This window comes from Cyprinodon tularosa, unplaced genomic scaffold (genome assembly GCF_016077235.1).
Source record: "Cyprinodon tularosa strain WSP-4 unplaced genomic scaffold, ASM1607723v1 ctg17, whole genome shotgun sequence".
NCBI classification, from domain to species: domain Eukaryota; kingdom Metazoa; phylum Chordata; class Actinopteri; order Cyprinodontiformes; family Cyprinodontidae; genus Cyprinodon; species Cyprinodon tularosa.
In genome coordinates this window covers 3,515,112-3,536,862 of record NW_024038531.1, presented here as the reverse complement: position 1 = coordinate 3,536,862, position 21,751 = coordinate 3,515,112, and the positions used below count along the sequence as shown (strand labels likewise).

Sequence of the window (21,751 nt, the reverse complement as noted above, 5' to 3'; positions counted from 1 at the left end):
GAAACATGCTGCAGTGTTGCAGCAAGTCGGCAGTTTTATGTGTTCTTTGGACTCTCTCTGTTAGTGATTTAGTGAGTTAGCATTCTTTGTGTTAATGCAAACATTTTCCTTTACCTCTGCATTTATTCTGCTAAAATCATTCAACGTTACTATTGGCTTAGAAATGAACTTGGTAATGCACACCTTGATTGTTATGGTAATTAGCCATGTGCTACACTGAATCCTGTTGCTATGGCTTATTTAAAACACATTGGTGGATGATTTTATTTCAAATTAGTCTAAAAATATATTTCCTCGATTAAAAATTAGCTAAATGGATATTTCTAGAACATTGATGGTTAATAAAATATACAGACCGGTTTTTGTAGAGATCCTGTGGTGTTGGGCTTGTCAAACTCCAGTTGTCAAGGGTTAGTGTTCTGCTATTTGTGATCTCTCTGCTTGAACACCTGAAAGTTCATAGGCAGCTCATGAGCAGGGCTAATTTCCCAGCTCATGCACACAAGTTGTTTGATCTGACTTTCTTGGACTTGTTTCACTCCTAAGTGTTGAAGCACCTGGCACTTGAGGGCTGGAGTTGGATCTCCTTGGTTTATACTATAGAGCTACATCTGAATTACAAACATACATGATTAAGTTGTCTTAATGGCTCATATGATTGTGGCGTAAAAATGTTTGATAGGGATAAATATGTGAACCATGTTAATGGAAAAAGGCCTTGTTGGAGTAAACCTGTTGCCATGTATGTGAGCTGGGTTTGACCCAACAGTGGATACAACCTCATCGTAATGTGTTGTGATTTTTGATCCTTTTGATTCTGACCTGTGCCTTGAGCCTAATTATTGCATTGCCTAGCCTATCAGATGAGATTAGAAAGAGGAAGTTGCTTTCAAACTAAATACCCACTAAAAGCTGTCTTCTAAGCGCTCCCTACTCGGTGTGAACTTCCTCGATCTTAATCATCCACTCACATCATTCCACTGTGACATTCTTCTAAATTACAGAGTTTCAGCGGCTGATGATGAAAACACTGCCTCAGTTCCTGGCTCTTCAGTCTGTCTGTTGGATGATGTACAGTATGTTCTTCTTAGGTGTTTTAACAGTTTAATCACTAGCACTTGCTTTTCTTACTGCTTCTATGTTTCCAAAATCTACATGATATTGACCTGCTGTGAAATGTTTGCAGGATGACTTCAGCTTGTTGTTTTTCTTTTCCTACCCTGTGGCATTAGGGGCCTTTGTTGTGATTGAGCCAGGTCTTCTTGAAGCCATTTTGCTGTTGCTTGCTTGGCGGCAGTCACATGTCTCACGCTGAGTGTGTTTTTATGAGCAGGTTTTTGAAGTAAAAACACCTGGACCTGGAGCTCATGAGTTGCTCATTGTCTTATAGAGCTGCTGGCACAATTAAGAGGAAATGCACATGTCCACTTGTTGTTGGTGGAAGGGTGAGGCTGTTTTTCTTTTCTTTTTTCTGTGGAACAGCTGCATCTTTTGCCAGAAAAGGAGTACTGTAACAGAAAGACTTACATTTTTTTTTTTATCAAATGGTTTAATTTTTTTTATTTTTTATTTTTTGGCTAGATAATATGAGGCACAATATTAACAATCTTCCTTGGCTATCTCAGTACCCAAACATGAATCCTGTTGAAAACATTTAAAGTGAAACCACTCCTACAATCGATAAAAAAAAAAAAAAAAAAAAAAAAAAAAAACTTTTATTTGTTTCAACTGTTTGACTGTTAGACTGACTGTTCTTTGTGTTTTTATGTCTTTAAAAAAGATGTCCTTTATAAGTGGTTGGATTGATATTCCTTACTTTACACAAAGCTTGAGTTCATTTAGAAAGAAGAGGAATATTTTTGTTTTTAGGGTATGGTAGTAGTTTATAGAGCATAAATGTGAAGTCACAGAGGTCAATCATGCTGTGAAGTTTACAGACTATGAAATTAATAATTAATGACCCAAAGGACTTGGACTGTTATACAGCACACTTTGAATTCAACTGTATGCAATCTGTATAAATTGTGATCTCTACGTAGGCCAGAGCTGTTTTATAGATTACCTTCCTTGTATTTTGATTAAACTGTCGATTTGTTCTGTAAATCGGTTTTCTACATACCCTCAAATTGCCTCACATGTATTAACCCTGAGCATTTAGCAGTAATAATATCAATATGCATCTCACTAGGAGAGTAATATCAGGTGCTCTTGTGTTTATGTTAAACTTGTTTAGATGTATTACTTTCTACTCATCTGCTTCAGAAAGGTGGTCATGGTAGGAGGGATGCGTGTTGGAGATTTTAGGCCAGAGAGGAACAGGAAGTTGCTGTTTATTTTTCTCATTTCCTCTTTGAGGCTCTGCTAGTGAACCTGCTTCTCTATTCCCTCTACTTTTCTCACTGACAACAGCATAATATAGACACATATGCACACGTATATTTGTTCACACGTCTGTCTGTGCTCTGTCACCCCGATCCAATCCCAAAAATATGCTAAACAATTGTGTGCTGTTATCTATTTTTTTTTTTATAACTTTTAGAGATACTGGGACATCATACTATCAGGATTTATTTGTCAAATGAAGAAAACTTGACATTTTCTTACATTCAATATTAATGTAAGAAAATGCTCAGATATTTTATACACCATGCCAGGTGTGTAAAAGCTCCAAGCCCTGCAGGGAAAGCGTAGGCATCCACACCATCTATTTAACCTCTCCGGTTTAAAGCTTGTTGGCATGCAGAGTGACATAATGCCAGGGAAGGTTGTTGTGGTCTGGCTCACGCTCATTGCCTCTTTAGAGTCGCTGCCTGAGCTATCCCCTCTGCTCTTTTAGGAGCCGCCACATAAGGACTCTATTATGTGAAAATATCAACAGAGGTTGTATTCCTGTGTCACTATCTGTCCATGTCAGTGCCCTCTCTCGCCTTTTAGACCCCTCGCATGGAAACAAAGTTGGCTCGTCAGTGGGGGCATTGTTTTAGCTGCTGAGCGAAAGCCTGGGTGAAATGTCGGTTAAAATCTTGCTGGCACCCCCCTCCCCCAAATCTTCCACAATCCTGCTCGTCTTTTTCCACGGGAATCCCAGGGCCATATATGGTTGTCCTCGGTAGCCGCAGCAGTTGCAGTGCTGAAGGCAAAGGGTGTAAGTGTGTGTGTGTGTGTGAGTGTGGGAGAGAGAGGGAGAGATAGTGTTTGTAGTTTGGTTACATCGTCAAACAGAGCTCATCTAGTTAAGGGACCCAGCTGGTCGCCTTGCAGCACTTCCATCCCCCCCCATACCCCATGTCCTCCCAAATCTTACCAATTGCACAGGACCTGTGGATTCTTTGTTCCAGCGGTAAATGCACTCATGCTTACAGACGAAGCATTAATACCCCATGATGTCATACAGGTTTTCCAGTAATCTTATTGCACCTTTTCTTATGACTGACAATTTGTGTTCCCATTTCAACAGAGTTCACCTTTCTAACGCACAGAATTATGCAAACGTTGAAACATAATGCACTCATACATGTAAGGAGGAATTCCTTTTGTGGAAATGACTGTGCGCCTCTGAGCCAATGACGTAGCCTGTGAGGAGTGGCCAGACCACTGAGGCCTGAAGCCCCAAGGCTAGGAGTATTACTTATCTGGGAATTTCTTCACTGGTATGCCAGCTTCTCACTGACTAGGTAGTTTGGGGAAAAGGTAATACTGCTGGAGGGGGGAGGTGAGAACAGTAATAAAAGACAGAAAACATATTTCCACCCTTTGTTTTCTTAAGTAAACTTTTCAATCTTTGATTTTTTTCCCCACATTGTGTCAACAGTTGTAGTTAATGCTGAATTTTCTACAAGAAAAACTGAAATAAAATCCTCTCTTCCTATCACTCTAAATAAACAGAATCATTACACATACTCACAAAGTAACATTTAACATGATGTTATTCCGTGTTAAAATGAAAAAGATAGATTTATTCATAGAGAAGCAGATATTAGAAAACGCATGATTATGAAAGGAGAGGCATTATCTAAAACGTCCATTGTTGCTAATCCATAAAATATAGCAAAACAAATAACCCATTTATATAAAGCAAAGTCGGTGTGAGATCACTTTGGCGTTTAAGTAACACTTTTGAATGTATATGCTTTAAAGTTGCAGCTTCTCAATAAAACTGCAGTACTTAATTTATTGGACTGGACAAAATTGATAAATCTATTTTTTTTTTTATCTTTTTACTGTGGATGTTTTTTAATGAAAATATATTTTGAATTCATATAAGTTTTAAAAGACTGTAGGTGTTTGTATTTTTAACTCTTGTCAACTTGGCTTTGGCAACATAATTCAATCAGCATCCATTACGATGATGATGGCCAGTTTCTAATCCCAAAGTATTGGTAAACCTTTGAAGCTGATGCCCTTTAGCAGGCCTCCTAAGCAGACATTTAGAGTTTTTTAGTTTTTTATTTTCAACCATTTTTGTGGCGGTCTCTTTGTTGCATTTACACAACAGATCTTGATGATTTTTTCCCCTTTGAAATCTGATTTTTTTTGCCGTGGTCATTCATACTACTAACCAAATGTGACAGCTATCAGACTGCTGTCTGAGCGGTTCAGGATGCCAAAGCGACTCACTAGAAGTGTGTAATAAAGCTTTACAGAAAAATGTGATGCTGGATGCTAGTCTCTGTGTTGTTGTTATCCTGTTGAGCAATGAGAGCCAACAGTATCATGACATAAAGGATGAAAGAAGATGAGTGAAAGAACTGGATTTGGGTTGAAACGACGAGAATTGGGTTGTTCAGACTGCTGTGAAAAAGTTGGATAGAGTTTAATTTGCCTGCTGCAGGGTCCAAATCAGTCTCCATGTGTATCTAACAGATCCTTACTGTACCTCACTGATGTAAGGTTTGAATGTTGAATGCTTCTTTTTATGTCTGTTTTGACTCCTGCCTTTTGATGTTCTGCTGAACCATAGGCAAGCATTAAAACAATATTTTCCTTTGTTTACTTCCTCAGACTTATTTTTTAGATAGTTGATTAGTACAGAGAATAATAAAATGTAAGTTTTTGCCTCAGTAAGCAGCACCTAGCAGCTCTAAGTACCAGGCACCAGGTACAGCTTTCTGGGGCTTGGAAAAGTTTCCTGGGTAGCCAGTTTCTTATCAGGATCAATGAAGCTTTTCTAGCCATTAGTTTATTTCTCAGTAGACCTCTAATAACAAACCTCCCTATAATTAATTATTTTAACAGATATTTCAACATTACAGACCTTTTTCCTTCTGCAGGAACCTTTTGTAGTGCTCATGTGTCTGGTGTTATGGGGTTTGTATAATGGCAATGAAGCATATGCAGTAAACCTTATCTTGGTTGTGCAATGTTTTTCACAGCACATATTGTTGCAGTTATAAATGCATTATTTATAGGAAAGGAAGTCGTTCTTTTTCAATACATTTCCCGCAGAGAACCACTACAAGGTAAAGGAGTAGGAAATTGTTATCCCAGCATGCTCCAAGTGCAACATCTGAGGATGCTACTAAAGGAAGTAAGGGATGGGAGGGGTCTTCTGGTGTCTCCTTGATGGTTGGATTCAAAATATCCTACTAGATAAGCTACAAATAGTGAAAACTCTGTGCTTTTAAAGTTTTTTTTTTTTTATGTTTTGGGTTGTAAAGAGATTTTATCTGACTTGTGTAATTCCACCACAGAAGCAAACCTCTAAGCTATTTAGAGATCCTTGATATCTATATCCTCAGGTGTAGTAATAGGAAAATGTCATATTTTATAGTTTGTTAAAGTACATAGACTTAATAAGGTACTTCAAGATGGGCTCCATTCCCCCCTGCAGTTTGCTTAAGGAGACAAATTCCAGGCATATCTCTGCAGCCCTGCTGGGCTTTAAAATGAGGTTTTCTCTGTTTATTTATTTTTATTCTGTATTCAGAAAAGACCCGAATCCATGCACTTTATTTTTTATTTTATTTTTTTTTTTGCTGTGCTGTAAGGGTAAGGTACGAATCAATTCGATGGAGAGCTCTGGTGAAGAGCAGCACTGTAATTCCTTCTTAATATTTAAGGATTATTTTACTGCTTGTGGACCTTTTACCTGGTTCTAATCCCTGCTGCAAGATAGTTCAAGGTAATCCTGTCAGATGGGAGTGCTTTTAACTGATTGGGTATTATATAATATGGTATTTTCCTTTAGCTTAACTTTTGGTCTATGCATTCGTGGCTTCTGTAAACCTTGTATAAATGTTTAAAAATGGACGCTTTTTTGCAGACCTTCATTTTGACAGGTTCTTGTTAAATAGATTTTTTTCTCTCTCCATGTTTGCTACATGCATGCTTGGTGTGAGGGATTGCTTTCAAGTAAATTAGTCGATGCAATCAGTTGAAACTTTGAACCAATCTGACTGTATGATCTGGTTGAAATGTCTCTAAGTGTCTTGAGACGACATGTGTTGGAATTTAATTAGATTTTCCCTGTAAAATCTTAACCGTGTCTATAGATATGTGTATTACTGCGTATAATCTTTTTAGCACAAACGGTAAAAAATCCAAATGCATGAATGTTTCCATATCATAAATGACCTGTGATCACTGTAACAGTGCAGCAATATGTACAGCGGACACTGGTTGAGATGGAAATGTTGACGGGTTTTGTTTGTTTGTTTGTTTGTTTTTCTGGTAGCAGGATAGGCCTTTCAGGAATTGATGTTCACAGAAAGACAGCAACAGTAACTGAGGAAAATATAAAGTTTAATTTAAATAAACAGAGGTTAATTTTAGGTATGGGTAATGTTTCAGTTTCAGTTGATACCCAATATGCTAAAACTGTATTTTTTTTATTTTTTATTCCCTGACCTACTTACAGACTAGGTAGTTTTCTCCCTCCTGTCCCATACAGTCATTGAAAAAAGCATTTATTTTCTATCTGTTTCTGGAACTTTAAAAAAAAACATCCACATCAACAACCGTTTCACCCCAGCATCTCCCCTGTGGCAGCAGATATCAGTTGGCTCCATGTGGCCCGCTGGCACTGCAGGCATTATCCTCATTTTGTCACAAAATCAGTTCCATATATATCAGCGAGTTAGTTATTTTGTTGAAATTGCCAATGTCTTATAATAGTTTAAAGGCTATGATAGGCAGAGAACATGCTGATAGTATTCTACACCCCTTGTAAATAAAATAAAAAAAGCCATTGTCAATGAAGTCTTAGTTTCTCTTCAATACTATTAAACTGCTTTCTGTGTTTCTCCTAAAACCAATTATGCTACATACCAAACATATTAAAAATTTTACGTTTATTTATATGTTACCAAAGGTTTGAAATGAGGTACTTTTCTAGACTAGATTTCTGCTTTTATTTTCCTGCAGCCTGATGGATTAACAGGGCTTTTTTTCTTTCCAGCAGGCAGCAACACAGCCCACATTAAACTGTATCGACCAATTAAATTGAGCTTCCTGTGTCCATTGATTTGCTTAGTGCTTTTTATTTTTTATTTTTTGCTGTGACATCAACTTCCTAGAAGTGTCTGTTTCCATTATGAACAACCTTTTCTTCAGATGCAGCAGGGAGAATATGGCATGTTTCTCTCACTAAGTGACAACATCAATGAGTTTGTATTTTAACGTCTCTCAGATTGAGTTCTACAGCATTTTTTTTTCTCTTTTCACATGCTGTTTGTGTTATCGGTAGTTTGTAACTAATTAGAAAATCCAATATAAACAGTAAAGATGCACATGTTTGATTATGTCAGATACAGTAAGGAGGAAACAAAAGGAAAAGTGAATTATCTTACACAAATTCATTTCTTTATAAAAATCAGATAGGCTTTTGATCAATAAAAAGAATAAATATGCAACAATAAGCCTAGTGTTTATAAAAAAAAAAAAAAAATCCTGCTTGATTCTTAGTTGACTGTCTTCAGATTTTGAGTTGTGTTTACTTGCTTCCTTTCTGAGGTGTCATTCTCTCTTAATGAAACCACCCAAACAAGTTTAAAGAGCTACGCATGTTTAAAGTGTACCTGCGTCATGCAGCCTTGGTACACGTCTTCTTTATGTCAGCAGTTGGATTGATGCGAGTGGTTCCTAATATCTTGTTAATTACCTGGATACACTCTCTATATAGAGCTCTCCCACTCTGTCTACAGCCAGGTCTAAAAAAATATATATAATCTATAGAGCATGCAAAAACCTTGGCAACATCCATGCATTGCTGCACTTCCTGCGTTTTCCTGTATGTCTGAGCATACTTCGCATCATTGTTGCATGCTCAAAAAAAAACATTCGGCACCACAGGGTTTTAGATTCTGTGCTATTTAGAATGAATAAGAATGCCTCCCTCTGGCTGTAATATTAACCATTTTCTTCATACAGGTTGTCACGCCGTGATAAAAAGATAAAACCCACTAAGGTGCATTCGGGTAGAGGAAGTCTCATGATGTTTTTAAGGGAAGTCCACCAACATTAGTGTTCTGCCTAACAGGCCTGTTTCCTTTTTAGACGAGGAAAACTCTTATGTGGACGTGACGTTTAAAACAAGGAATTATCATGTTTTCAGCTCGTTTATAAAAACAGTCAGCTTGTGATGGAGAGCAGAGTAAGCATGCAGAAAGGCAAACATGTAGACTATAAGGATATTTCCCCTCATAATCTGCATAAGTGGTCCTCTTATGTTTAAATACAAACTTGGACAGGTTATGACAAGTGGAATACGGTGAGACTTTAATGGTTTTCTCTGCTTTGGATAATTGTTTATGGAAAAGAAAAGGAAAAACTCGGAGGATACAGATGGGTGACAGTAGTTTCAGTATGAAGGAAGCTTGTGCATCGATGTATGTTTTATTTTATTTTATTTTACCATCTTTCCTGCAGGTTGAACACAACAGTTTGTTTTATTATGCCCTACTTGTCTTTGCTACAAAATCGGACAAGGAGGATGTGGGATTTATGCTTTAGAAAACATGCACAGAAACATGGAACAGGGATAATAAGAGCAAAGTTGTTTTGAAAAAGCTGTTGCCTTTATGCAGAAACCTTTTGTTTTTTAGCTGCACTTCAGATGATCGAACAAATGTTGACATCCGGTAGGAACAGCCTGTGGAAAAAGAAATGTGGCTTTCTAATGATGGTGAAGGTTAAAAAAAAAAAAAAAAACTTTTCAAAGCAGCATGGTTGGTTAACGGTTGTGAGTTCTTTTGGGGGGGAGAGGCATATTTTTATAGTCAGAGGAGTTTGAATTATTTTTTTTTTCTTAACAAAAATAAAAAAGAAACCACCTAAATATATTTATCTATTTTATATATTTTTTTTATTTATTTTGTGGTGTCTCGAAATCATTTTTCAAGACTACCTTAACTTTTAGTAACAGGTTGTTATACAATATTTATGATTTATAACGAAAAGTGCTTAAAGAGACAAAATGTACAGTCAGTCAAAAATCCCCCAAAGGAACTGATCTCCTCTGTATAACCAAACCATATAAACGAGTCTCAATTATATCATGTACATCAAACACAAATACGCGGCTGCTGTCAGATAAGCTCAGTGAGGCTTTTAATGCGCCAGAGCTGGAGAGCTGCTTCCAAACGGTCCAAATTTGGACAAGGATTCCAGCCAGATAGTAGTGTGCCCTGAATAGGAGGCCGGCAGGCGTTCATGTGTGTCTGTTTCTCCTGTGGACGCTTGTGTTGTCATGGCAACTGAGAAGAGAGGCACATGACACACACAGTGCGCGGTGAGGGGTTCACAGGTTGTGGACATTGGGGGTTAATTTATTTAATTTCTATTGTGAAATTGCAATTATTCCAAATTTCAAAGTGGTGAATTATTGGTTATGTAACATATTTTTCTCTACAAAAAAGGTTCTTGTTTGTTTTGGATGAATTAATCCTCTTCTAACACCTACTGGTGAATACTCTGAAAAAACATTTAATTTTGTGCAACCAGATTTAACTGAAAACAAAAAGAAGTGATGTAAACAGGTGACCCATTTCATTTAGCATTTTATAAACCTTTCCCATTAATGAAACGTACTTCAGAGGTTCAAGCCGACCCAGTCTAAATGCAGATTCCTTGTCCTTTATAGATCGTCTCAAAGCCTCCTCCACATCATGATTCAGTCGGCCGTAAATTGGAACACCCACACTCGCTATTTTTAATTCTAGATTCCCCACTGTCACTGGTTCAGCAGCTTGGTTTGTGGGTGGTGTTAGGACATGGTTCAAACTGCACCGCCGTCATTCATAAATGACATTTAGATAAAAAGTGTTTTTATTTGAGCAGACTTGCGTCCGATGGTGCCATCAGTGATTGTCAGGGACCAAGGAGTTAGGCAAAAGGGACACAGGAGGTAATTTCATAAATCTGGGCTTCATTGACCCAAAAATAAAAAAAATAGTGCATAAATCAGCCAGCATATAAAAGGTCCACCGACTCTAACAATACTCCAAATTTTTTACGAACCAAAAAACACACACAGGATAACTGACAATAACTGAAGCAAAGATTTAAACTAACTCAACCCAAATCCCCCCCATAGGTCAGTGCTACATGGTAGGACCACGGCAAGTACATGGTAACTCAAACAGAGGAAAGAAATGTTAACAAAATACCTTCCTTTGCTGGTGTGTATGCACACCATAACAACAGTGCAAGGTTAAACAAAGTTACAAAATGATTTCAGATAATCATAAATGAAAAATGTTTCCAGCCCCCACTGTGAGCCAGAGCAGTTGGAAGTGTAGCTTTGAGTTGAATCCTCAGAGCTCCTGCGGTGGGGAATGTAGTCGTCTTAGTTGATTGCAGGGGGAGTGGTGGCCTAGTGGTTAGAGCAGGGTGCTCGAGTCTCTGAAAGGCTGCAAGTTCCCGGGCTTGAATCCCACAAAGTGCCACTAACCCCATATTGCTCTCTGGTTGCCGCACAGAGGCAGCCAGCTGCTCCCTAAGGGATGGGTTAAACGTAGAAAGACAAAAACTACTCGGAATGTGCAAACTTGTAATGATAATAAAGATCATCATATTGTTAACATTGCTTAAATAACCTCTTTTTCTCGATAAAATGTCTGCAGAGTGATAAATTGATCAAATGATCCATAACTGAGATGATCCAGCAAATAAGGAAGCGAGCCTGACCTGCAGCTTTTTAAGGCATTACTCAAAGATTTTTACAGCTGACAAGTTGATAAACATGAAAAACAATTATACTGCAAACAGCTCCATTGTTCCACCTGTAAATGTGTCTATGTTTTTATGATTCACATAATATTAATCATAAAAACATAATATTAAGTGTTTCTGATTGTTGGGAATTATCTGGTAAACGTCTGCGTAAAACTACCTGAGAGTTGTTTGCCTTTTATGCATAGCTGACCCATTTCACATTTTCCCTTCTCTTCATAAATTATCTGTATATAAACACAGCACGTCAATGGCTGTATCAGTCAGTGTAGCGTTACACTTTGTGGTATTTCAAGCACCCCTTCTATGTGCAGGCATTTTGGTAGTGCTCCAGCTGCCTAAATTCCTCAACAGTTATGGAGAGACGCAGCGATCCAGCAGGACCCAAACGCTCTCTTTCGCTGACATAACCTCTTGTTGATGTGTGTGAAGGAAGTCTCATTCCTCTCCTCTCTCTGTGCCGTTCCTTTTAGGCCTGCATAGATGACAACATCGACATGGTGACGTTCCTGGTGGAGCACGGGGCCAGCGTCAACCAGCCCGATAATGAAGGCTGGATCCCCCTCCATGCTGCTGCTTCTTGCGGATACCTGGACATAGCAGAGTAAGTCCATCACTTTTCACAGCATCATTACTTTCATCAGATTGAAATCCACCCTTTACATCCTGTCTTCTTTTTACTGTAATGTTTCTGTAACTGCTGTGCTCCACACTAAACTTCTCAATAGGTTTCAGATTGGTTTCAGTTCTAGTCTGAGTAATTTGTTGTTTGTGTCTAACCTTATAAAGCTTCCCTTCAAAAACACCCGAGCAGGTTTTATTAGAAGTGCTTTTATCTGCTCCTATACCCTTATTGATTCTGTGTGGTACCATTTTCCTGCTCTTGTTAGATTTAGAAAGTATTGTTTTGACTGTGAAGCGGCAGCTACAAACAGATGGCCAGTTGACCTTTTCTGACCATATTTACACACCATTGAGCTGGCAGCGCCTGTGGATTTCTGCTCGGTCTTCCTGCTGCAAATACACTATATTGCCAAAAGTATTTGCTCACCTGCCTTGACTCACATATGAGCTTAAGTGACATCCCGTTCCTAATCCATAGGGTTCAATATGACGTCGGTCCACCCTTTGCAGCTAGAACAGCTTCAACTCTTCTGGGAAGGCTGTCCACAAGGTTTAGGAGTGTGTTTATGGGAATTTTTGACCATTCTTCCAGAAGCGCATTTGTGAGGTCGCACACTGATGTTGGACGAGAAGGCCTGGCTCTCAGTCTCCGCTCTAATTCATCCCAAAGGTGTTCTATCGGGTTGAGGTCAGGACTCTGTGCAGGCCAGTCAAGTTCATCCACACCAGACTCTGTCATCCATGTCTTTATGGACCTTGCTTTGTGCACTGGTGCACAGTCATGTTGGAAGAGGAAGGGGCCAGCTCCAAACTGTTCCCACAAAGTTGGGAGCATGGAATTGTCCAAAATGTCTTGGTATGCTGAAGCATTCAGAGTTCCTTTCACTGGAACTAAGGGGCCAAGCCCAGCTCCTGAAAAACAACCTCACACCATAATCCCCCCTCCACCAAACTTTACACTTGGCACAATGCAGTCAGACAAGTACCGTTCTCCTGGCAACCGCCAAACCCAGACCCGTCCATCAGATTGCCAGATGGAGAAGCGCGATTCGTCACTCCAGAGAACGCGTCTCCACTGCTCTAGAGTCCAGTGGCGGCGTGCTTTACACCACCGCATCCGACGCTTTGCATTGCACTTGGTGATGTATGGCTTGGATGCAGCTGCTCGACCATGGAAACCCATTCCATGAAGCTCTCTGCGCACTGTTCTTGAGCTAATCTGAAGGCCACATGAAGTTTGGAGGTCTGTAGTGATTGACTCTGCAGAAAGTTGGCGACCTCTTCGCACTATGCGCGTCAGCATCCGCTGACCCCGCTCCGTCAGTTTACGTGGCCTACCTCTTCGTGGCTGAGTTGCTGTCGTTCCCAAACACTTCCATTTTCTTATAATACAGCTGACAGTTGACTGTGGAATATTTAGGAGCGAGGAAATTTCACGACTGGATTTGTTGCACAGGTGGCATCCTATCACAGTTCCACGCTGGAATTCACTGAGCTCCTGAGAGCGACCCATTCTTTCACAAATGTTTGTAAAAACAGTCTGCATGCCTAGGTGCTTGAATTTATACACCTGTGGCCATGGAAGTGATTGGAACACCTGATTCCAATAATTTGGATGAGTGAACAAATACTTTTGGCAATATAGTGTATTTCCAATCAGAATGGCAGCATGTACGATGCTGAGCCAAAAACTTGTTGCCAGCTGAAACAAAATAATTACTTCAGTACTTTTCCAATGAGAGGTTCTCTCTCCTTAGCTTGGTTAAATTCCATGTGTTGTTTTTTTTTCGGTGGGGGTGAGTTTGAAATTTGCTGCATTGCTAAAACACGTTAAAAAACAATCACATGCTAATCAGAAAGTTAAAAAATTTAAGATTTAGATTTTAATGCACAAATTTAGCAAAAAGCATCTGTAAAATTCTTTTTTAATTTTGCTTTGCACAGAAGCTACATCCTACAAGCTAGTTGATTAGCTCATTCCTTGTGTAGCACCTCCTCCTGCTGCTGCAGACTGCTGGTCAGCTGGCTGAAGAAGGCTCCTGCACTTTCCTCACTTGAAGAAAACACTTAGAGATTTGGAAATAGTTAAACCTAAACAATGATTTAACATCCAGCATGACTGCCAGGCTTACCGAATGCGTCGGATGTTTTTAAATGTATTAATTTTGTGTTTAAACTGATTAAGTAGAGGGAAAAGATATTAATAGGTGTATTTGAAACACATTTTGCAAAAAAAAAAAACAGATTGCCTCATAACATCCATTTTTGGACAACGCGACAACGCATCGATGTTATCAGAAGACATTTAAACAGGCTAAAGGAGCTCAGTAGTCCTCATTGTTCTCCATAGTGGGAGTGTGCTTTGACCTGCTTTACTTGGGTTACATTTCTGAAGTCTAGCTCCGGGTTGATATGTTTTACCAAGAACTGCCGCTCGCAGGGGAGAAACAAAAATGCCACACTGTTCGGGTTTATTTGGAGAAATACTACTAAAATTAGATATCTAAGCAATTTTCCTTTTTTTGTTTAATAAATGCCACTTCATTTGGACTTCAATAAGAGAAGTCTGTTTTGAGTAGGCCTAAGGGACCCACAGAGAGGAGGCAGTATGACAGAAAACAAGCAGGCATTTGTTTGACATTTTGAGGGAAAATGTCAAGTGGCTGATCTGACATTGGTGACTAATGGAGGCATCATGTCACAGAGGGTGAAACTCTGCAAACTGATGTAGGCCCATTTTAATCCCAGCATCCTCTTTCACAATAGCAGGAACCAATAAACAGAGCCAGATCAGTTGGGTTCTGCTCTCACAACCATCAACCTATAGAAGAATAGGGGTAAGAAACTCAGCAGAACTGTAGAAAACAAAGCCAGCAAATTATTTTTGTCTACCTAGAAAATGGAAGGATAGAAAGTCCAATCAAAAAGATGTGATGTAATTCTACTTGGTCAGTTCAGTTTGCAAGAAATACAAGTGTTTTTCAAGTGGGTTGTTGGTCTAATGAGAAGGGCCTGAGTGTCACCACAGCTTTAATTGGAGGCAGCTGAGCTTGAGACGATAATGGTTTAAATGGCTTCAGTTGCTGCAGGAGACAAGGCTTGGTACACGTCTTCTTTATGTCAGCAGTTGGATTGATGCGAGTGGTTCCTAATATCTTGTTAATTACCTGGATACACTCTCTATATAGAGCTCTCCCACTCTGTCTACAGCCAGGTCTAAAAAAATATATATAATCTATAGAGCATGCAAAAACCTTGGCAACATCCATGCATTGCTGCACTTCCTGCGTTTTCCTGTATGTCTGAGCATACTTCGCATCATTGTTGCATGCTCAAAAAAAAACATTCGGCACCACAGGGTTTTAGATTCTGTGCTATTTAGAATGAATAAGAATGCCTCCCTCTGGCTGTAATATTAACCATTTTCTTCATACAGGTTGTCACGCCGTGATAAAAAGATAAAACCCACTAAGGTGCATTCGGGTAGAGGAAGTCTCATGATGTTTGAGACGATAATGGTTTAAATGGCTTCAGTTGCTGCAGGAAACAAGGCTTGGAGATTAAAGTAACATTTTCTTAAACTAACTTAATTTTTTCTATTTTTTATTTTTATAATTTATTTTTCCTTCTTTATTTAATAAGGTCTGTTGAATATAATGTTTTTAAAAGATTAAATACAGTCAGAGCTACACAATGTATGATTTAATTAGTAAATGACTGCTTTATTGGACTGTTTTTAATCTGCCACATACTGAAACTGTGTTATTTGGGTATTTTAATAGCTGTATATCATCCTTTAGGTCCACGCTTGATGGGTTCTGTTTTTATGACCAAAATCAGACCAGGGAAAGTAAAGGAAACAATACATGGGTGGGAAAGAAGGAAAACTGATCAATTGAAATGTCATTGCAATACTTAATGCGATCTAGATGTCATGCTTTCTATATATCCTGGAGCCCCGATGATACTTTTGACCAAGCTTCTTAATTTGATGGCTTAGCTTGTCTGTTTTGATGGAGAGGCATGAATTGGCTAAAAGCTGTACTCTGGTTTAAGGGATCAAATTGGGACATTGCAGTTAAAGTCTAAATCTAGGGTGGAACACAGACTTGTCTCTTTCTTTATCCATGTTGACATGTCAACACTATTTTTAGGTCTTGTTCTGTGCGCCCCTTTGTCACTTCAGACCTACGTTTTGTTCTTGCATGCTACCACTGTTTTCCTTCCTACTTGAATTTCTTACCTGCAGGCAAACCATGCAGTATCTTTCATGTCATTATCATTCTTTGCAGTTTAGTGTTTTAATAATGCTCAAATCTGTGGCTTTATTAATATTAGGGCTGCAACTACCGATTATTTTAAAAATCGATGAATCGGCTGATTATATTTTCGATTAATCGATGAATCGGACAAAAAATTTTTTTTATATTAACCTCTTTATTCCAAAATAAACATTTTAGACAGAACAAACAAGCACACAAGTACAGGTTGCTCATTAACTGTACTGGTGCAATATGAAAAATAAATGTTTGTGTTAAAACTACGCAAACTTACATGAGAAATGTAGCTGTACATCCACAAAATATAGGGTACTTTGTTTCATAAAGCACAAAAAAGACAGGCATAAAAATGAGAGAACTAGGGGTGGTAAAAAACACATCCTCCAAAGACAGATATTTACATGGGAATGTGGCATATAATTAATTGACATATTACTGATCTTGCTGGATTTTATTCTGCTTTACTTCCATAAATTGCAGGATCTTCTTTACTTTATCTTTGCCAGAAGATTTAAACTTTAAAAGCCTTGCCCTCATAATTTGCAAGTTAATTTATTTATAAAGAAAGTCTGGACGCTGAGGGTAAACTCCTCACTAATATCCTGCGGCTCTGACTGCAGCGCTGAGAGGGGTTCCTGTGGGAGAGGGAGAAAGGGGTTGGGATGGGGGAGGCGCCCCACGGCAGGCAAAAGCCGCCAGTGACACCGTAAAAAGTCGCCAGATTTGTCGCTAGTCGCTTTTTTGAAAAATAGTCGCTGAGTTGGCAACACTGCAACTGCGGCGCTGACTCGCTCCGCCATATTTTTTTTTCTTCCCCTGGATGACGGCGGCGGCGGATGGCGCATTAATCGCGCGACACAACTAATCGATGATTAAATTCGTTGCCAACTCTTTTAAAAGTCGATTTTTATCGATTCGTTGTTGCAGCCCTAATTAATATAACTGCTTTTTTTTGTATTAACTCTTTATATTGTGAAGTTTTTCCTTTAATTGTGGCCCTGATCAGCGGCTCGCTTTAAGGAACCGAAAACATTATGTCCTGAATTGCACATAAAGGCACAATATCCAGCCCTGTTTTCCTTCCTTGCCAGATTTTCCCTAGATTCTAAATATTCATGATGTGTTTTCAACCTTTTGGCTCAGTGTTATGTTAAGTTGTAGCGTAATAAAATACAATTTAAGACTGGTGCATCTTTTTTAAAAACATGTTTTCTTTTCTGTGTAGTACCTTTATGGAATGTTTTAATGTTTGCGTATCTCTAATATTTAAATTGGCATTAATTGATTTGCAGTTTCTTACACAAGTCACATGAACTCTTAACCTGATAACCGATGCATCAGTAAACACCACCATTTCTGTTTTTGGACAACAGTTTTTTTCCCAGGTTTTAGGACCAAACATTTTCTATCACTGAAGAAATGAAAGATTTAGTCTTCAAATGTTTACTCTTTTTATATTTCTCTAATTTTAGCGTGTTTTCTTCAATGTAGGTATCTGATCAGCCAGGGTGCTAATGTTGGAGTTGTGAACAGCGAGGGGGAGACCCCTCTGGACATTGCTGAAGAGGAGCCAATGGAGGAACTTCTACAAAATGAAATAAACCGACAAGGTAGAGCATTTCATACATCTGCACATCTATTTAAAATGAACTGAAACTCTTCCTGCTGCTCGGATTTTGTAAAAAATATTCCATCCGTATGTCTTTCCATAAAGTGACAGATGCTGTGAGCCATTCCATATTTTATGCATGCAAGGGTTTAAAAAAAAACATGAACTAAACTGTAGTGGCATCAGCCACCTGCCGTGTTTCTGAACCCCTAATAAGACCATATATATATATATTATAGAAGGGTCATCCAGCTGCGTTATTGGCTCCCATCTGATGAATCAGAAGTAAAAAGCTGGGTTTGACTATTTTTAGCTCAAGCATTCCTGACAGAGGGCCCTCCCTCATGGAAAGAGGCCACCTGGCTCCTGTCCAGAAGGGTTGTTCCTCAGTTTATTTTCACCCAAATGGCTTGAGTGACCTGCCATTGTCTGATTAATCTGAATCTGACGCAGATGCATCGAAGTCTTTCTTTGATACTAGTTATATGCATACATATGAACAGAAATGTACAGTTTAATTGAATTGTTACTTCAAGTATTTTTACACAGTCTTGATGCGTGCAATTTGCTTAAGAATAGCCTACTTATGCCATTTGCGATTCATTTAAAATGCATATCAGAGGTTTTTGTTTTGTTTTCTCTATTTCAAATATTAATTGGTAGAGCCATGTAGGTTTAATCGGTCTCTTGTCTTTGTGTATCAAAGTTTGCTGCTTTATCTTTTAGTTTCTGCCAAACCTCCAGCTTCCAAAAAAACCCTCAGTACTCAGCTGATAAAAGCTCTGATTGGCTTTTTCTCACAACTCTGACATCTTTTAATAATAGAGGATTTAACAAAGTAGGAAAACATGGAACAGAACTATCTGTTTCCTCTCTGTGAGCAAAATCTAAATCAGGATTTATTTTAACATAAAAACAGGACCGTTTAAACTGCTTCCATGACGAAGCTTCGCTGTTGTGTGAATTTGCAGTGAGCCTGGCTTGAGGGCAGTTGCTCATTTTCTTTTTTATATATTTATATTCTTTTTTTCATGCTAGAGGTGGTAGGCAGCATTATGTAACCAAATGTTGTGTAACACTTTCCGGTGTTTGTGGTTTAATTTTTCTGCCTCTGAGACACCACAGAGTTAAACTTGTTAGCAAGGGATGGCAAGGATCAGAATGCATAAAGAACTTCCAGATCCTCTCCTGGGTCTGATTCGTTTAATCAAATGGGAGCCTGAACATCTCAGATAATGCTGCCTTAATCTTCAATCTGTCATGATAGAGCTGGACTACCTCATAAATGCTGTTCACCTGCACTTTGTCAGCTTAGATGTATTTAAACCTCTGATAAAAAATGTTTGTTGCTGCTGTCTCTTTCGACAGTGTTTGAACACAAAATGTTTCGGAGGTTCTCTGTTTCCTTTGTCTAATCTCGAGTAGACTCATTCCTCTCACTAGTCAAAAAGCAGCTTTGAACTGCCAACTTTTCCACTCATCGCTTTTTCCATATTGCTGCTTAGAGGCCATTAGGCTCCATGCTTTTTATAGACTTTGTTGTCTGCTTCAGCAGAGATCAAAGGATGCCGGCTGGCATCCTTCTCTGCATCAGGTGAAATAATCTGCATCACTTTGCTATCTTGATCTAGAATACAGTGCCATGTAAACGCATTCAAATTCTTGATCATCTATAAACACTTATACATCTGGAGAGAGTGTCAATTGTTGAATAATTGTGACGGATCACTACAAATTAGCAGATTGTAGTGTTTTTTTTTGTTGTGTTTTTCTCCAAAATGATGTATGTTTGTCAAATTATTTGGCAACAAATACCTGAGAAAAAACTTCTATTGTAAATCAAAAAGAGCACCAATAAAGGTTGGAGAACACTGGGCTGAACCAAGCCTTATTATGATGAGCTTAAACCCGACTCCTTCCCCAGAACACAGCTCAGGCCCATGTTTTATGATATAGTTCAGCGCAGAGCAGTCGAGGCTCGACTATGAAAATGACTTTTCAGGCCATATTTCAGCCAAGCCTCGCACTAAGACAGGTCTGTTTTCACCGTTTCCTAGTATGGATTGTATAACACTGACATACTGACCCACTTTACCACCTAAGCAGTGTCTTATGTTTGCAACTATTGTGTTGTTTATATGCTGGATATTGGCACAAACAGTTCCCCAAAGCATAACAAAGTACTCTTGTATTCAGAGGCGGGGCTATAATTATCCAAGATCTGGTTTTCCTCTACAGATCTGGAATTGCAGCGTACAACACGGACTTTACTTAGGAGAATAGCAGTGATGATTATGTGGGAGAAAGATATGATTGAAGTTTGTGTGCATGCATTTTTAGTAGCTGTGCAATAAAACATCATGTATCATGATAAAAATGTGATCCATAACAATAAAAAGATGTTTGATAATGACTGAAAAAAATGTCTTGAACTCAGCAAGCAACTTAACCAAAATAATAAGAAATGCAGAGGCATGCAAGGTATTCTGGGGGACGTAGTTTAGAGGAGACAGCCCTTAGCTCCCACTGCTCGACCAACTAGCAACACCACGTAGCAACAACATAGCCAGCTTGTGCTTTCTCAACTGTGCCGTACTGTTTGAGAACTCCAGAGGGTAGTCAGCGGGAATGAGTTTGCCAGAACGGGAGGACCATCAAGGAAGGTTCTCATCACCAGTGTGGCTGTATTTTGGTTATTTAAAGGCCAACAGGATCGATGCTGTCTGTAAGCGATGCCTGGTCACCATGCCGACCAAATCGGGCAATAAAACAACTTATTTTATCTCCTGAGCCAGTCTCATCTGGTGAAGTACAGTAACCTAGTCATCATCATCTGCGGTCATCGTCGGTACAAGCTGAACAGCAGACAACTTGCAGGTCCACAGCATTGGTATCACGTGATAAAAATCATGATTTGGTAAATGTTTTAATTTTTTTTTAATTTTATTTGACCTTTTTTAAATGGGTACACTCAAAATTGAAATTAAAAAAAGTAAAATTTAGCCTTTTTTTTTACTCCTGGTCTTTATTATCGACCAATATGAAACCTTATACGTTTTTTAGCCATATCGCCCAACCCTACTTTATAGAAATGGGACTGACATCACCTGACAAATTGTAAATAAAGCGAGGTGAGACATCTTTCTGGTATGCACTCCAATCAGTCATTGCAGATACAGTCAGGGGTGTGCAGAGCTGATAACTGCAAAAGTGCTCTTGGGATTAAGCAGAACTATGGTCTTATTTTGGCTCAGTGATGATGATGATGATGATTCTGTTTCTATAACTGGAAATTAGTTTACTTTACTACTTTAAATGACTTTTTATGACTGAAAGTATAAATAGTACAATGTTCTCCAGTTAATTTGATTGTCTCTGACCAACTTTTTGACGAGTCCTTTACTTTTAATTAATCATCTGACAATTCAATGAAAAACTGTGAATCATACAATTTTAGAGCTTTTTAACATTAGGTTCTGGTTTAATTTGTTGTATTTAAACCACTAATAGTGTTGAAGAATAAAAATCTACTATAATAAAAGTTTTTTGCCTCTTTTCTGTGCACTGCACTCCCTGCTAATAATGTGCAGATTGGCTTTTAAAACATGCAATATTTAGAGCATAAAAGATGTTATAAAGGTTGGAAGTCTTTTGATGCTGCATTTCAGTTATCTAAAAAAAAAGGCTTAAAAATTGGTTATTTCAGATTTCTTTTTGTAATTAATTTCTGGTACACGTTGTGTGCCTTTTTCCTGTCATTGATTCAACATCTCTCTGATCTCTTGTTGCCTGTTTGTTTCTTTATTTGTCTCGTTTTCTCCAGGGTTGGACATAGAAGCAGCCCGTAAAGAGGAGGAGCGGATCATGCTGAGGGACGCCCGGCAGTGGCTCAACAGCGGCCAGATTCAAGACACCCGGCATGCGAAATCAGGAGGAACGGCGCTCCACGTAGCCGCCGCTAAAGGATACGTGGAGGTTTTAAAGTAAGCATAGAGTTGATGCTGTATGGAGTAGCTGGAGCGTGTAATGACCTTCATATGTGTAGCATACAGCAGCGTGAAGCTGGTTC

At 38.8% G+C, this 21,751-nt stretch overlaps 1 protein-coding gene across 6 annotated transcripts in view; it reads left to right on the top strand.

Moving 5' to 3' along the window:
• Nucleotides 1–21,751, top strand: part of ppp1r12a (protein phosphatase 1, regulatory subunit 12A) — a 55,901-nt gene that overhangs the window by 12,942 nt on the left and 21,208 nt on the right. For all 6 annotated transcript variants that reach the window (XM_038281334.1, XM_038281333.1, XM_038281332.1 and 3 more), the window contains exons 2-4: nucleotides 11,643–11,773; nucleotides 17,565–17,683; nucleotides 21,506–21,665. In XM_038281334.1, the coding sequence (XP_038137262.1) occupies nucleotides 11,643–11,773; nucleotides 17,565–17,683; nucleotides 21,506–21,665 (410 nt within the window). The remainder of the gene's footprint in view (nucleotides 1–11,642; nucleotides 11,774–17,564; nucleotides 17,684–21,505; nucleotides 21,666–21,751) is intronic.